The sequence below is a fragment of the Spermophilus citellus genome, assembly GCF_964194105.1.
Source record: "Spermophilus citellus genome assembly, chromosome: 6".
NCBI classification, from domain to species: domain Eukaryota; kingdom Metazoa; phylum Chordata; class Mammalia; order Rodentia; family Sciuridae; genus Spermophilus; species Spermophilus citellus.
The window spans coordinates 101,558,613-101,575,391 of NC_138187.1; the positions used below are offsets into that span (position 1 = coordinate 101,558,613).

Here is a 16,779-nt window from a genome sequence, read left to right on the forward strand (position 1 = left end):
TCTGAGATGGCCACACCTGGGAATCCTCAGGGCTCTTGGCAAATGAAGGGGCAGGCGGGGTGGGTGAGGGGTGAGGGGTGAGGGCCAGGGGGACACTGATGCAGGAGCGGACGCCCTTGCTGGGAGCACCGTTGTGGCCACAGCTGTCCTCTCGGCCCAGGAAGAGTCCTCAGAGGTGAGACTGTGTAGCCATCTTCTGTGACCCAAGGATTCCTGTGTAAAGTGAGGTGGCTGACCTCTTCCCCAGGCTGCCCCCCTCCTTGTGGGGAACAGGGGTTGGGATACGTGCTTCTCTGCCTTAGCAGGATGTGAGGTGCTCTAGGCCCTCCTGTGAGCCAAGACTGCCCCACCCACTGTCCTCTGCACAGTTGCCTTCTACCTCCTGGAGGACCCTCCCTGCTCCCCACATCCCCAGACCTTCCCTCTGGGCACCCTCCCTCCCACACACCACAGCAACTTTTACCGAAGGCAGGTGCCCAAGCCTGGGGACCTTCCCCTCTACAGCAGAATCCAGTGTCTCACGTGGCCAAAGCACTAACAGCAAAGCCACATGTGGGACTGGCTGAGCCAGGCCCTGCCTCTGGATAGACACTTCAGGGAGCTGCCGTGGGACCCACATGGCCCGGAAAGTGGGGGTGAGGTTTCCTGGGCAAGGATGTGTGCTGGAGGGAACCCATGACACTGCTGGTGAACATCTGCCACTAGGGTCACAGGGCAGGAGCCCAGCAATCCTGCCTGGAGGTTGCAGGGAGGGAAGGCAGGGTCCACACTTCTGCCTAAAGGAGAGATGTCAGGATAGGCAGGTTCTGGCCTCGGGAGGCAGAGGCAACCGACAGCACTGCCAGCCAGGAGGTCGTGGCTTCGGGGCAGCATCCCTCTCCACCAGCCCCCCAAAAGGACTAGAAAGACACATTCCATCTCCAGAACCCCACTGGTTGCCTACCCCTGGCTATGTCCAGCCAGGTGTGTCTAGGGGAGCCCAAGAGGAGGCAAGCCCTGGCCACAGCAGGAGCCAAACAAGGTAACCATGCTCTAGGAGCAACAGTGGGGCTGAGGGGGCAGGGTGGGCCGGGCAGCATTCCTGCGGAGTTGGAACAAGTGAGCGCCCCTTAGGGCTGCTCAGACGCAAGGTCAAGTGCTCAGCAGCAGCAGTAGCCCCTGCCTAAGCCAGCAGTCCCTCCCTCACCTGGAAAACCCACTGGCCCCAGGGCCCCCCTGCTGCTGGCCGAGAGCCTGGGAGTCACCTAAGTGGCAGAAGGCAGCTGGGGGGCAAGGTGCAGCTGGACCTTGGAGGGCTCAACTTCTCCACCTGCAGGCACCACAGGCCACAGAGGCAGCAGGACAGCCTGCCACATAGGCATTCACAGCTGGCCTCACCTGTAGCACTTCCCAATCAATGCTGCCCCTCCTTGGAGAGAGGCCTTGCCCAGCCTGGCCAGCAGAGGGCAGCCATGCATGTCTCCAGCTGCTGTCAAGATGGAGACAGGGAGGCAGGTAGGGCCCGGCTGAGGGTCCCAGGGCAAGCCATCGAGCCATGGGGCCAGCGGCAGGGCTGTGGAAAGGGGCTGCAGAACTCCATACTCGTCTTGGGGCACCTCTGTGGATATTCCCCAGTGGTTGCTGCCCCAGAAACACGCATCTGGCAGTGGAGAGGAACACATGACCAGCCAGGAGGGTGGGCATGCCACTGGGAAGTGGGTGGCAACACGGCAAGTCAGTCCAGGGGTGCATGGGAGCAAGTAGGGAGGAGCCGGCCAGCAGCCAGGGCACGGCAGGCTGGCCCACCCTGCTGTGACGCAGAGCAACAGTGCTCCAGCCCAGGCAGGATCTGAGTCTGCAGTCAGGTTGTGGTAGTCACCACCTCCTGAGGGCGCCCACACCACCCTCTGCTCACAGGAAGGGTGGTGTCAGACAGGTAGCTGGTGAGCGCCCCTCAGGGCTGCTCCAAAGCAAGATCAAGTGCTCAGCAGCAGCAGCAGCCCCTGCCCAGGCCAGCAGTCACTCCCTCACCTGGAAAACCCACCAGCCACAGAGCCCCCTGCTGCTGGCTGAGAGCCTGGGAGTTACCTAAGTGGCAGAAAGCAGCTGGGGGGCAAGGTGCAGCTGGACCTTGGAGGGCTCACCTCCTCTGCCTGCAGGCACTGTGGGCTACAGAGGCAGCAGGACAGCCTGTCACATAGATGTTCCCCACATGGACCCTCACTGCCTCCAACAAGAGATGCCAGGGAGCTCAGGATGGGGTCACGAAGGGCTGAGCGCCTGAAGGGGTGTGCAGGGCCCCCCACAATTGACCTGTGCAAAAACGTAGCCTGTAAGTGACCTATTCATGTGTGTGTGTCTATGTAAAGGGATTCAAGGAGGCCCGCAGAAGGTTCCAGTGCCCTCCTGCAATTGAAGGAGTAGGGCAGACCCACGGCCACATACCCACTGTGCATGCGCGAGCTCCGGCAATCACGGAAGCATGGAGTCCGGGCTCCTGGTCTCCTGAGGAAGACCTGCTTCTTCAGAGGTCACAGGGAGGCACTGGCAAACACCCATAGCAGTGTTCTCCAGGCTGTGCGTGGGGTGGAGGGGACCCTGTCGTCAGGGTCCACCCCTGGAGCCCACCATGGGACCACTGAGCCTCCCTCTGCTGGCCACTACACTTAGATGCTCCAGGGAATAGGCCCCTTGGCTCGGCCTCTACCTGCCCAGGCCCCCTCTGGGTGGGCTGTCCACAGCCTGCCAGAGTGCACCCTGACTCACATTCATCCTACAAGCACAACACACCTCAGCAAGCCCAGTCTCAGCCCCACAGCATCCAAGTCCCACATTTCCAAAACTAGCACCTCTCCCCAAGCTCCCTCGTGTCCATGGGGGTAGCAGGCAGTCTTCCAGCCACCTCCCCAGGGGGCCCTCCACTTGCCCCTTCCGCTCAGGGTTCCTCCCTGCTGGAGGTGGGCCCTAGTTTGCTGGTTCTGCCCGAGACCAGGTCCTTCCCTCCCTTCAGCCTCTTAGAGGCCTTGCACACACCGAGGGAGTTCTGAAGCAGCAGGCAGCTTGTGCCCTGTGTATCCAGAGCTGGGTCCAGGCCAAGTTGACTCCAAGATGGTTGCTCCATGGATAAGCTAACATTCCCAGCAGTCAGATACCTCCCAGCCCTCTGGGTGAGGAGGTGCATTTGGAAGGCCCTTGCCTTTCTTCTGGGGCCCCAATAGTCTGCCCATTTTACCTCCCAGGCAGCTCATCGTAAAGAGGAGGTGGCCAGCCACCCCGGGCCACATAAACCAGTGCTCCACGCAGGAGCCTCCCAGAAGCCCCTTCGGCTCGGCTTCCACATGCCCAGGACCCCGCCAGCTGCTCTTCCCAGTGATGTCCGTCAAGTGCCTGCTTGAGCCTCAAGGGTGATCTGTTCTTCCTCAGAGTCAGTGTTAGAGCCCAGGAGCAGTGTCACAGCAGCTGGATCCTGAGCAGTCTCCTGGCTGTGCCCCAAGGACACCTGTCTCTGGCATTGTCTTGGCCCTTTCACTTGACATCGCAGCAGGAGGAAGACAAAACCACTCGTGTTAGTCAGGGTTCAGCTGAGACTGACCCACAGATAAACAATGGGGACAGGGGAACTGGTCACCTGACTTTGGAGGCCCAGTCTGCAAGCCAGAGACCCCAGGATGCTGGCTGTGGCTCTGTCCAAGTCCAAAGGCCTGGAAACTGGGCTGCTGGTAAGTCCTGGCATCCAGAGGCCAGAGGCCTAGAGTTCTGATGTTCAGGGGCAAGAGAGTGAGTGGCCCTCAGCTCCAGGAATGGATATAGTCTTTTGTCCTCCCAGGGGTCCTGGTACACTGGATGGTGCTGCCCACACTGAGGGCCATCCATCCCCTTCACCATGCCACCCAATAGGCCAGCATCCTTGGGACACAGCTTGGACACTGTTCTAGGCAATCCTGGGCCTCCCAGTGACATCCACAACTAACCAGCACATCACTGAAGCTCCAGGAAGCCACACTCATCTGTGGTGAGGGCAAACTCGGGTCCAGGTGCTTCCAGGGCAATGGTGACCCTATACCATGGCCCTCTGATGCCTGGCATCCCTGCTACTATGAACGTGGCCGACACTCTGGGAGTTGTCCTTGATGAAACCGTCATGGGCATTTTTTAAAAAGTATTTTTAGTTGTAGACGGGCACCATATCTTTAACTCTTCATGTGGTGCTGGGGAGGGAGCCCAGTGCCTCTCACATGCTAGGCACACGCTCTGCCACTGAGCCCAGCCCAGCCCTGTCATGGCATCCTTGTCACATTAATTACTCTGCAGGTGTTTCAAAGTGTCATGTAAGCGCATAGCTCTTGCAGCTGAGGTGGCAGCCTGGGCATGCACGGCGAAGGGGACGATGGTGTCTTGGTATGACTGGTGGTCTTCGTAAACTCAGGCAGTGTCTTATTCACTTGCAGCCTCCTTGAGGACAGGCTGAGCCACCAGCAGACCCCAGAGAAGTCCCTGAGCAGGGCAAGGGCCCCATGGCCCTGGCACTGTGGGAAGTACACTGCTGGCTGCTCATCAGTGCTGCTGGAGTCCTCCCAGTGATGGCAAGTGGGGCCGGCCCATGTGGTGGAGAGCAGTCACCCCTCCCCTGTCCTCCTGGCCAAAAGAACCCAGTCCCTGGCAGAGACCACATGGAAGTTTTGGCTTCTCAGCTTCCCAAGTATCTAAGCCCCAGGACCTGGGAAGCCTCAGGTGTGATGGTCAGCACTGGGAAAGTACAGGAGGTGGCCTACTTTCAGGAGTGCCCCTGCTCCTGTGCCATGGTGGGAGGGGTCACAGGGCCAGGCAGGAAGCACGCTTCAGGTGTCTCGCCCCTGGAATCCTGTTGTCTTCAGATCTTGTCATCTGAGAGAATGGACGTCTCTTACTTGAGCTACGGCTGGGGGCTTTCTTGGTAAGCAGAACTGAAGGCTCAGACAGAAGCCCCAGCGCTGAAGGTCAATGCCTGGGAACCACCTCAGCCACTGCTGGATTGTGTATCATGCCACTGACGGAGACCCTCAGGGTCTTGACATGACCTTCTGCAAGCCAGTGCCTTTCTGAAACTCAGTCTTCACTCTGAGTGGGACTCGCCCTGTAGGGACGCTGCACAGAGCTGCTGGGACTGCAGTTAAAGGCTTACATCCAACTCCCCTACAGGGCCTTCTTGGGCAGGTGAGGACTAGGGGTGCTTTGCCGCAGCCTCCAACTCTAGCACCCTAGCCTGGATGCTCAAGTGGCAGATTCCTCTTTCCTTCTGGACCTGAGGGATGCAAGATCTTTAGAAATATGACACGTACAATACTGTTGAATATACATACATGGAGTGAGTATTTGACACCATCACCGTGACAAGTACCCAGAGACCCCACCACCTCCCAGAAGTGTCACCTGCTGGGGAGCAAGCTGGGACAGACACACTGATCAGGAAGAATTGTCTTTTTAAGGCACGTCCATAGACAGGAGATGGAGATTTTATTTTTCTGGTTCATTATTTTCTGAAATGCGAAGTCAATAGCAAATTGCTGAGTTTGGCTAGAAGTAGATCTGGCCTATGGTCCAGGCACCAGCTTCCACTGCTCCCTGCCCACAGACCCAGAACCCACTGTTCCTGGGCTCCCTAGTGCCTCCTCTGACCCCCTCCTGCCCTGCCTCACCTGTCCCATCAGATGGCTTTCTCTGTCTCCCAAGGGTGGGTGCCCATGTGCACAGCACCACTGCCTGTCCACGCAGCAGGCTGCTGAGTGGCTCTGGGCCCACAGCCTCCGGGTCCCATGCAGAATGCACAGCCTCTTGCACTGCCTGAGCAGGACATGCACACAGTCACGGAGGGCCTAGAGCACACCCCAGACACAGTCAGGGCTTCTGTCCCTTGGGCGGGAGCAGGGCCAACATCTGGTCTCCACAGTGGGAAGGAAGACACATTGTGTGCGTGATAGGCATCCCTCCAGGGTCCCCCACACCTTCAACCCAGCTGCTAAACAAGTGGCCAGCCTCGGGTGGCCCCGAAAAGCCTGTGGGGGTGCACTTAGCACAAGCAGCTTGAAAACACCCAGGGAACCTTGGTGGGGCCCCAGCTGGCTGCCACCCTGTGGGCACTTAGCACCAGGCCCCAGGTGCACCCCACAGGGGCCTGAGCAGCTGGGTCCCAGGAGCAGGTGGCTCAACAGCAGAAGGACACAGCAGCTAATGCTGGGTGTGCGACTATGATAGCAAAACCCACAGCACTGCCCTCACACCACACACGTGCCCTGGCAAGGCCAGAGATGGCGACACCACAGACAGCGGTATCTATAAAGTATCTTCTCTTTATTTAAGTTAAACAATCTCAAGGATGGTTTCCATCTATAAAATGGACAAAGTACAAGCTCTGTACAGCAGTTCTTTTTAAAAATCAACTGGAAAAAAATTACCAAACTATATTCTGAATTTGCAAAACAGACTCACAGACACCATCGCTTCAGCATGGCACTAGGACCACCACAGCGGAGACGCCGCCTCGCCCTTCCTAAGGGCGGGGGGTGGGTGTGGGGGTGGTGGGTAAAGAGGAGTGGGAAGAGGGCACGCCTAGGAAGTCACTTTGGCACACTGCGTCATGTAAACACGGCTCCTCTGGAGGGCCGGCTCAGCTGCCTCTGCTCCTAGTGGCCCGGATGGGCCAGGCAGCATGGTGCACAGGTGATCAGCATGGCGTGGGTACAGGCATCTCTGACAAACCCAATCTATCCCACATCCATGGCCTGTCCTCTGACCAAAGGGGCTGCAGCAACAGGGTGAGAGCAGAACCTGGTGAGGAAGGCGGTGCCGGGCAGGCTGGGTCCCGGACTGTGCTGGGGTTCTGCTCAGCAGCCTCACACCTGCGCCTAGGAGCGGCTCCCCTCAGCCCTACACCAAAGGATGGAGAGGTGCAGAGTCACCTGGCACATGGACACCATCTACCTGGAGGGAAGGAGACGCAGCAGCCACTTGGCCCGGCCCTCATGAAGCCTGGGCACCGTGCACACTGCAGGCTCCTGAGGCAGCGCCCAGCAGGGCTCCCTTTCCTACAGCTCGGGTGTGCACTGGCAGCCTTCAGCACCTCAGCTCCTGGCCTCCACGGGCCCCAGAGGGGCCTGATGTATGCACATGAGGCAAAAGGAGCCAAGGTATCCGTGTGGGAGGGCAGGGGAGACAGGCAGTGGCCATACCCACAGGGGACGGGCTGTCAAAACTGGGGAACAGGAGGCAGCGGGGCTCCAGGCAGTGTTTCTGAATGAGAGGCAGAGGCCCGGTGTTCTCCCCTCCCCACTATGGCACCAGCCTTGGAGACCGCACAGGACACAGGCCCCTGCCTCTCACCCAAGCCTCCCAAGTGTGTAGCGTGGCTTGGTTTTGAGTCCACCCAGCCCCATCCAAGGGCCCGAGGCAGCCATGCTGCGGGGAATGTGTGGGGCACTGGGTGCAGCGGGCACACCAGGGCTCCAGATTCGCCTGCAGGCTGAGGGTGCAGCTCAGGAAGCCCCAAGGCCTCGAGTCAGCAGGAACCCAGAGCTGGTGCACAGAGCTGTCCAGCGTCTCTGACCTGCCTGCCATGTGGAGGGGGTACTGCTGGCTCACAATGGGAGACACGGAATTGGGCTGTGTTTCCCCTTAAAGAAAAAAAAATTTAATTAAAAAAACCCAAAGCATACTTGCCAAAATAAGTAACCTGTCCAGGTTCACAGACACCGACAGATGAAAAGCAGGTTCCCTACACGCTGAGTCCCCAACTGGAGGCCACCCGAGGGGCCCTGGGATAGGGACTGGGAGCTCCGTGGGCCACCAGAGCACCTATGAGCTGATGAAGTTCCAGGGGACAAAGGCGGCCACCTGCTCCTTCTAGGAGCGTCAGCCCTCCTGTGGGTGACCAGATGACGACCCAGGGAGACTACAGGGAGCCGGCCGCACACTCTTTCTCATGTATGTTATATTTAGTGTCCCACCACGGAAAGTTCATGTTCAGATACAGCAAGCACGTCAGTGAAGAGGGGAGGCGGGGTGGGCACGGCCACAAAGCCTGCCGCTGGAGTCGGCTCTGCGGACACCATGCGGCCGGTGGGACAGGTGCCAACGCAGAGTCCTCCCCGCGCACTGCGCCCTCCCTTCCTGTCCTCAGAGTGCACGCCACTCAGCTGCTCCTCCTGTCCTCAGCCTCAGCTGTTCCTCAGCTGCCCAGCAAGTGGGGAGCACGGTGGGCGGGAGCGGGCGGCTGGCCCCGGGGGGCACAGCTCTCCTTTCCTGCTGCCACATGGGCACGGCCCACACCTTGCTGGGTCCTCCGACTTTCAGACCATGATGGAATACTGAGGTATATAGTTTCGTGGAAAGTTTAAGAAACATAATCAATAATGTGATCACCAAACTTGGCCGGTGGTGCAGGAGGCAGGACGGCAGCGCTGGCCCTACGGCTGCAGGTTGAGCGAGAACTTCCACTGCTGCGAAAGGGCCGGGCCGCACACCTCCACGCTCAGGCCCCCGTTCTTGGCTGTGCGGCTGTCCAGGCACAGGTTGCTGCCTACGTGCCGTAGCTTGGAATTGCCCTCGATCTGCTCCCACTTCTGCAAGAGAAGAGCATGAGAAGGCATGAGCACAGCAGCCCAGAGGTCTTCCAGTGGCAATCCTCAAGGGTAACCCCCGTGGGCAAATGGGCTCCCTCCCTGGCCTCAAGGACCAGAGGTGCCTGTGCTGGTGAGGGTGGCAGGCAATACACCTCCGCCCTGCTGAAACCCACAGCTTGACCAGTGGTCCGTCTTCCCCTTGCCTTCCTGAGGCCCCGGCATCAAAACAACACTTGAACACAGAGATTGGCCAGTGTCCAGTGAGGCCACAGGCACCTAGCTGTGGAGTCCCTGCTAAAGACCTAGTCAGGCCAACCAGCAGTCAGGAGACCTGGTGAGGAAGAACACGGGTACAGGTAGCTGTCCCACCGTGCGCCTTCTTGCCCTCTGTGGAGCTCCAGGCTTGCCCCAGGGCACAGGGAGCCACCAGGGTGCTCGGGCTCACAACAGGCCCCCCCCACCACAGCCAGGTGGCCTGCAACCCACAGCAGAAGGCAGGGTCCACGAGAGTCTGCAGGGCATCTGAGGATCAGCCTGGCCTGCTGCTGAGCCAATGCCAGAAACAGCCCCGTTTAAAAATCTCTGCAGTTCTGACTCTACTCCCCAACACTCCTCCCCATCAGCAGAGGCTGAGCCCTGATGCCCCCCACGCAGTGCACCAGGGACCCCTGAGGGCACCTCTGTCCCTCAGTGCACCAGGGACCCCTGGGGGTGCCTCTGCTCCCCATGCAGTGTACCAGAGACCCTTGGGGGGCACCTCTGCCTCCCATGCAGTGCACCAGGGACCCCTGGGGGTGCCTCTCCCCCCCATAGTGCACCAGGGAGCTCTGGGGCACCTCTATCCCCTCAGTGCGCCAGGGACCCGTGGGGCACCTCTGCCCCCCACGCAGTGCACCAGGGAGCTCTGGGGCACCTCTATCCCCTCACTCAGTTCACCAGGGACCCCTGAGGCACCTCTGGCCCCCATGCAGTGCACTAGGGACCCCTGAGGCAGCTTTCTTCCTCACTCAGTTCACCAGGGACACTGAGGTACCTCTGCCCCTCAAGTAGTGCTCCAGGGACCCCTGGAGGCGCTTCTGCCCGTCATGCAGTGCACCAGGGACCTCCTGGAGGTGCTTCTGTGGTCCCCCTGAATCGGGTGTTCTGACTTCTCCAGTGCCACCTCCCGCTTCAAGGCTCACAAAACAGGAATGTGGGAGGTGCCTGGTCACCTGGCACTGGCTGCAGCAGGACAGCTGTTCCTCAAGCAAGGGGAAGACAACAATCTTGCCCTAGGAGGGGTGCTGGTCGGCCAGTGGTCTCTGCCCTTCTGATGACCACGGTGGTGTGGGCACCCTCTCCCAAATCTGGGTTCAGCTACAACCTTGCAGATCCCACTCACTAAGTGCCCTCTGGAGACCACAGAGCCTTTGAGGACATCAGTTATGGCCTGAGAACACGACTGGAGAGAACAACTAGCAACTTCAACCCGAGAGATTATAGCAGCCCTTTGTTTTAAAAAGGCTTTGAGGACTAGCCAAGGACATCACTTTACCACAGCTTTATATAAAAAACACCCTGCCTGCCAGTTCCTAAAGGAAATGCCATTTTTGCCTGATTGGGGGCCATCCCCTCTGGCAGCCTGGTTGAATTCTGTGGCTGGGTCGTGCTGGTGGCCCCTTCCCCAGTTTGATAGCCACTTTCTTACTGGGGGTCCACACAGGTCCTGAAACTGCACCAACAGCAAATCAGTCAGCAAGCAGAGCCCCAGAGAGGGACCCACTGCCAAGACGGGCAGGGTTCGGCAGAGGACAGGAGGGTAGAGCACCCAGACTGGGTCAAGGAGCCGAGAGAGGCCCTTTGCAAGTACTTGCCAACCCCGGGAATCCAGCTGGGTCCTGTGTGGGCCCCAGTCCTCCCAGGTGATGCTGGGAGGGGCGCTAGCCCCTGGCCTTGGCCACAATAGGTTCTGTGCCTCACTCTCTCTATACCTCACCTGCACCTACAGGAGGACAGGCGGCATTCTACACGCGGCACCCTGGGAGGTGCCCTGGGCCACGTTCCTATTATCCCCGAGCTGTACCTCAGGCCTTCTAAGCTTCTACCAGGGAACACGTCAGACAAGCCCAGCTCCCAGGGAGCGCAGCATGCAGTGACCTGGTGGACACGTCCCAAGGAGCCCTGCTAGTCCCTGCTAGCCAGCCCAGGGAAAGATCTACAGTCACATTGGAGTGTGGTTTTGGCATGGCTGTTTCATCCCCAGCTGGACATGGGCCATGCATACAGTCCCCGCCGTGTGAACGTGAGCCATCCAGAATGGGTGCAAATTTCAACAGGAAAAAATAACGAATAAACCAAAGTAGTCTCTCTGTAAAATGCTCTGTGCCATGTCACTGCTCTGCTGAGCTCCGGCAGGTGGCCAACGTCACCAGTGTGGTGCAGTCACCTGCGAGCACACGCTGCTACCTGCATGGCACCGCGGTGCCCAAGGGCCTACCTGTCTGCTGTCGTTCTCCCGGCAGCCCTGCAGCTTGATGAGCGAGCCGGGCGCCCGGTCCACCACAGTGAGGCAGAGGTCCATGTGTTTCACCGACTTCTCCTTCGTCAAGGCCCACTCCTGGAAAACAAGGCCCAGTCAGAGGCAGGAGTCCAGGTGAGACCAGAAGGGGCCAGTGTCAGCTGGGGACCCGCTCAAGACCAACCCGCAGCTGGGTGGTGCTGTGCTGGCCTGACTTATCCTGCTGCTGGGCAAAAACTGCTCCATGCAGTACGGTTGCCAAGAGAGATGGCATCAGCCAGGCACCTGTCACTGTTGCTGTAGGTACCATGAGCTGCAAAGCCTGTGGCCTTGGCCTGGGCCTTCAGCAGGCGCTCGCCAATGGTCCTGCCCACACAGGGTTGGTCTGAAGACAGGCTGGGGCACCGGACTGAACACTGAAAAAGCAAGTGTGAGTTCCTGCAAATTTATGCAGGAACGAGTGTCCTCAAGATAGAGGCCGCCTGATCCACCCAAGCTCCTAGAGTCCTTGGACACCAAAGGACAGTCCATGTACTGCACGTATGCATGGCCGATCTGCCACTAGGTGCCCAGCTCTGTGGTGTGTCTTCTGTGCCCAAAATCCCCAGGGGCTGCTATTCTTCTCACAGACAAGAAAACTGAGCCTGAGACGTTTAAATATCCTTGCCTGAGCTTCAGAACACTGCCACACAAGTCAGGGCTAAGACGGCCGGGCGAGCTACCACTAGGAGCAGTGACATGCCACCCTGGGCAGGGCCACGCTGGGCGGCAAGGTGGGCTTCCCAAGTCTCTGATGGTAGGAATCCTGTCAAGGGGATCCTTCTGAACTGAACGGTGAGGCTCCTGGCCGAGTGTGTAGGGACGCCCTCGCTGCCCTGGCCCCTTCTCCCCTTCCCCTGAGCCCAGCAGGCTCCTGCGACAAGTTCCTCCCTCACAGTCCCCCACTCCCATGTTACAGTGCCACATCCCTTGCACCCGTCTGACTCAGAGCTCTGTCAGTGCCAGGACGGCCTCCTTGTGGGAAGGCGGATGAGGCGCAGGCATGCTGTTAGGAGGGTCAAGGGCTGTGGCATAGCTTGTCCTTCTTCGGTCCATGGGCACGGCCAGGACTGCCGGAGCCTCACGCCTGCTGCCCAACCACCATGTGGGAACAGTGTCCCTCTCCTCTCCCTTGGGGAGGGCGTGCGGGGCAGCCAGGGACAGTGGACACCTGGGCCTCTGCATGGTGTGAGATAGGGCATGTGTCCTGCACGCTGGGCCTCAATCCTGTCTGCTTTTGATTGATGTTTCCTCAACCTTACTGTCAGGAATTCTATGAAAAACAAGATCGAGGTCAAGCAGGTTTGCAAAGGTATCCCTGCCACGTTGTCCTGCAGAAAATTCCTACAGGGCCCTCATGGCTCTGGGAAGTCCTCCTGTCTGCACAGACATCTCCGGAGGCCTTCATGGTGGGTGCCCCTCATACCTCCAATCTTTGGGAATGACTAGGTCCTGTTGGGGCTCAGACTGTCCTGCCAGCAGGCACCTGGAGGCCTTGGGCTTGCAACCGGCCAGTGAAAAAACCTGCATCCTCCCCGACATCACAACAGTTCCAGCAAAACCAACCTGGGGTGAGCAGTGTGGGCAGTTCTGTCCTGCTCTTCAGTGACCTGGGAGTGTAGGCCATGCTCCCTGCGCTGCCACTGAGGAGCACACCAAGAGGTCCTCAGCTCCCGTGTGCCCCTCCTCTCTTGTGTGGCACTTTACCATCAGTTCAGAGGACTCATGGTGGTGGGTCTTCAAGGGGGCACCTGGGCAGTGGCAGTGTCTCCAGATTTGCGCTCTGGATTTCAGTTCAGTAAGGCCACACAAACTTCATACGCATGAGCTACATCCACATGCGGCGGCCAAGGTGCCAGTGCAGACCTGACCCCCACGGCAATGTTGACAGGCAGGTGGCCTCTGCAGCAGACAGACCCAAGGTGGGGTCGGGTGTGCGGTGTCTTGTTGCTAAACCCCGCACATCCATGGCAGGTCCTCGTGGTGCCGTCCCAGCCTGTGTCCGCTGCAGGCCCTTCTACCTTGCCACCTGTTTACTACCAGCCTGGAGCCTCAGGCTCCAGGTGCTCTGACCATGGACAGCCTGTTAGCAGAGGGCTCCACACCTGGCCATAGCGACTGCAGTATACTGCCCAAGCCATTGCCTTTGGGACTGAGGAGGAGCAGTTATAATGAGATCTGGTGACGGCCGTGCGTTGGTGAGGGCCTGGGAGGAGGGGATGTTGCTGCCCAGGGAGCCATGTTGTACAGGTCTGGGAGGCTGGGACTGGACTCAGAGCACGGGAGGGTAGTGACGGCCAACACAGGGCCAGGAAGGCCTCCATGCCTGCTGCCTGGGGAGATGCTGACTGGAAAGCCCAGTCAGGAAGCACCTCCCAGAGGGCCTCCGGGATGCAAGGACTGGCCCTCGGTGCTTGTTAGCTGAGGGCAACTCAGCCTCAGGCACAGCCGCGCAGGCCACAGGCCACAGGGGAGCCTCAGCTGCCCTGAGCCAGGCTGGTGAGGTCTGAGGGACTACTGGGCCTCTCTGCCTTGGACTGCCCTGGCTCCCAGCGTGGCCGTGTGGGCCTCCTCAGGGCCCTAATGTGCACATGGAAACATGAGCACCTGTGCTGCTGCCATCCCCCATCAACACGGGGCTGCAGTGGGGGACAGGGCCACCAGGCTTGAACCAGAAGGACAGCGGCCAACCCATGCTGGGGCCCAGCTTTGCCACTCACAGCAGATTCCACAGGTGGCCCCAGCCTGGAGGCTACAGCAAGAGCCAATCTACATCAGCACCAGGGCTGCAGAGCCACCAGGACACGGCCCATGGTGAGTGCGGCCCCTTCCTCTGCCCTGCCCACAGAGAGCACAGCTGTTGTTCTCCTCCTCCACCTCCGCCCCTCTCCCCTCTGCCTCCTTCCAGGAACTCCCAATACTACAGGAACCCGAGACAAGAGTACAAATGGGAACCACCTGCCACAGAAACAGACACCTGAAACTGAGAGATGCAGCCACGCCCAAAGCCTGGAGTGGAGAGCCCGGTCCTGGAGCATCCTCAGGGTCCAGAGGCCTGGGAATGGCCTGAATGTGCAAGGGAGAGGCTGGGCCGGCTCCAACGCCTGCCCTAATTGATGGGGACTGCAATGGCCAGGAGAGACCCTGTGCCACGCCCGTCTTATTCAGGATGTCCAGGCCATGCCAAGCAGCCTCTGAGACTGCATAACAAGTGGGACACATGAAACACCACCCGCCCTCAAGAGTGTTTCATCTTACGAGGGCCTGAGATTGACAAGTCCATGACGTGTGAAGTGAACTAACTGCCCTCCTTAGCTCTTGGGCCCACAGAGTCAGGCAACTGTTTGAGGAGGTAAGGGCGCACGGCACTGCTCCAACTGCACACGTGCTGGACCCAGCAGGCTTCGCACGTTTCTCTCACAGTGGTGGGTGTTATGTCGCTAGGGGAAAGGCTCACAGGCTCACACCAAAGCAGCAATGGTTTGTATTTTGCATTTTATGCTATAGCCACCTAATGGCTGGCAGCACACCTGTTAGGCACCTGGAGGTCCACCAAGGCCTGCGCAGCCACCTGACCCTGATCTGGCTGCCACAGAGGCTGTGCCCTGTAGGAACAGTAGTGTCCACATAGGGAAGGTTGCAACCAGGTCTGCTAACCCAGGACCCCAGCCCGTTCCTTCCAGGCTGGCACAGTCCAGCTCACCCACACACTTACCTGATTTCCCCCAGCATTGTGACACTCATAAATTCCAACGACGCCATCAGCAAAATGTCCCAAAGTGTCAAGGCAGTTGGTTCCCTGCTGCAAAGCCCCAAAAGCTATGTCCTGATGGTCTGGGACCCTGAAATGCAACATGAGAAGCTGCTCAGTCCTTCAGGACCACCAGTGACCTCAGCACAGCAGCAGGTACAAGAGGGAGGCCACTGGGCTGGTCCGCATTCCCATGGCCAATCTTTGCTCTGGGCTCCAGCGCCATCAGGTGGTGAACGGGAGCAATATCCCCTTTTTCTCTGTACTGGAAGTCCTTCTGGGAAGGAAATGTCCCCACACTCAAGTTGGCCTGTGGATGCCACATAAACAACAAGTTGGCTGGTTGGACCTTCCAGAGGCTGGGACCTGAGCCTAGCAGGGGACCTGGGATCTGCCAGTGGTCAACCCCCACAGTGTGGGAGGGCCCCACAGGCAAGGGCCACTAGCTCTGGAATGAGACTGGATGTCAGCTCCACTGCATGGCTGCGCTGGCTGCGAGGCTGTCAGTGAAGACCACGCTCTCCAAGCCTCAGCTCATATCCCATTCAGAACCAACTAGATGGGTCTCCACTGCAATGTGATGGAGATCTGCCACTGGCCTGGGCCCAGCACCTGCCACGGGAAGCAGGACACGGCGGCAACATCACAGACAAGTCACAACAGGTAGTCGGTGCCTCCCTGGCCTGCATCTCAGAAGCAGGCCCACCCGCTGGTAAGGCACCCAACGCCTGAGCCAGATCTGCAGGGCACACAGGACCCATGTCCCCCAGCCACAGGTGACCCTAGCAATAAACAGCATCTCTCGCGTTACCCCATGGCATCGTCACCCACACATCATAGGCCACCAGGACAGCAAGGGCAGCACGTGCCACTTGGGCAAAGTCCCTGCTGTGAAACCCTGTGGTGGTGAGAGATAAGGACTGGGGCCCTGCTGGCACAGCCTGTGAGCAGCCAGATGGTCCTTGGCAGCGGCATTCATGGATGACACCGGGTCCTCTCCCCTCCTTCACCTGCCAACTCCAGTGCCACCCAAATGCAGAGCAAAAGCTCCTGAGAGTCACCTGTAGCAGGAGACTCTGGAGAAGCCGTCCCAGCCACAAAAAGTGGAGCCAGTGCTCCTCGTCCCTGTGCCGGGGTCTGTGAGCTGCTGTTTGGGAATAAGGAAGATAGGAAGGTCCACGCTGCCGCGGCCTGACAAACCCTTCCATCTCAAGTGCAGTGGCTCCCGGAACCTGAAGAGTTTCTGGAGCTCAGCACAGACAGAGAGGCCAGAGGTGAAAATGAAGCTCAGAAGAGTACTCTGCCTTCACTGGCCACCCAACGGGACGCAGGGCACAGGGCTGCTGTTCCCAGGAGTGAGGCAGGCCGCTGTCTGAGTCACTGTGGTGCCATCCCTTGCTGGCTGGCTTCACCTCTCCTCTCCAGCCTACAGGGCTGAGGGCAGGAGAAGTTGCGATGGGAAGGGAGCAATAGCCCTGTGTGCAGCCCCAGCTGCTGCTCTGAAGAGACAGGGCCCTCTCACCACTGACCCGTCTGCTACTCATAGGCCACATGTCAGAATGAGGTGACACCTTAGGACTGCTCCAGGTCTACGCAGAGTGGGGACAACTCCGCAGGAGACATGAGGCTGCAGCAGGCAGCTTGAGCGCAGAGGACATCCCTGCCTCTGGTCTCTTGCTCGCAGTGTGACTGTCACCTCCTGCAGCCTCCCTGACTATCTTTGCTACTGAGACCTCACAGAGAGAAACGCAGGCCCTGGGCACTCACCTCAGCTCTGGGTAGACGTTTTCGAGGTACCACTTGAAGGGTCTGCAGTTCAGTTTGTTCCTGAGCTCCAGTCTGCTCTGGATACTGGAGGAGAGAGAAACAGACCCCTTCACACACCGCAGGAGGACAGCTATCTGCATAGAACAGACACC

The 16,779-nt window shown here is 59.1% G+C and overlaps 1 protein-coding gene across 1 annotated transcript in view; it reads right to left on the reverse strand.

The window, feature by feature from the left end:
- Positions 1-6,285: 6,285 nt before the first annotated feature.
- The window catches only part of GALNT2 (polypeptide N-acetylgalactosaminyltransferase 2), an 89,810-nt gene continuing 79,316 nt past the window's right edge, over positions 6,286-16,779 (reverse strand). The window contains exons 13-16 of the mRNA XM_081298068.1: positions 16,628-16,711; positions 14,825-14,951; positions 11,050-11,169; positions 6,286-8,573 (exon numbers count right to left, since the gene is read on the reverse strand). Of these exons, the coding sequence (XP_081154194.1) occupies positions 8,418-8,573; positions 11,050-11,169; positions 14,825-14,951; positions 16,628-16,711 (487 nt within the window). The 3' untranslated portion in view covers positions 6,286-8,417. The remainder of the gene's footprint in view (positions 8,574-11,049; positions 11,170-14,824; positions 14,952-16,627; positions 16,712-16,779) is intronic.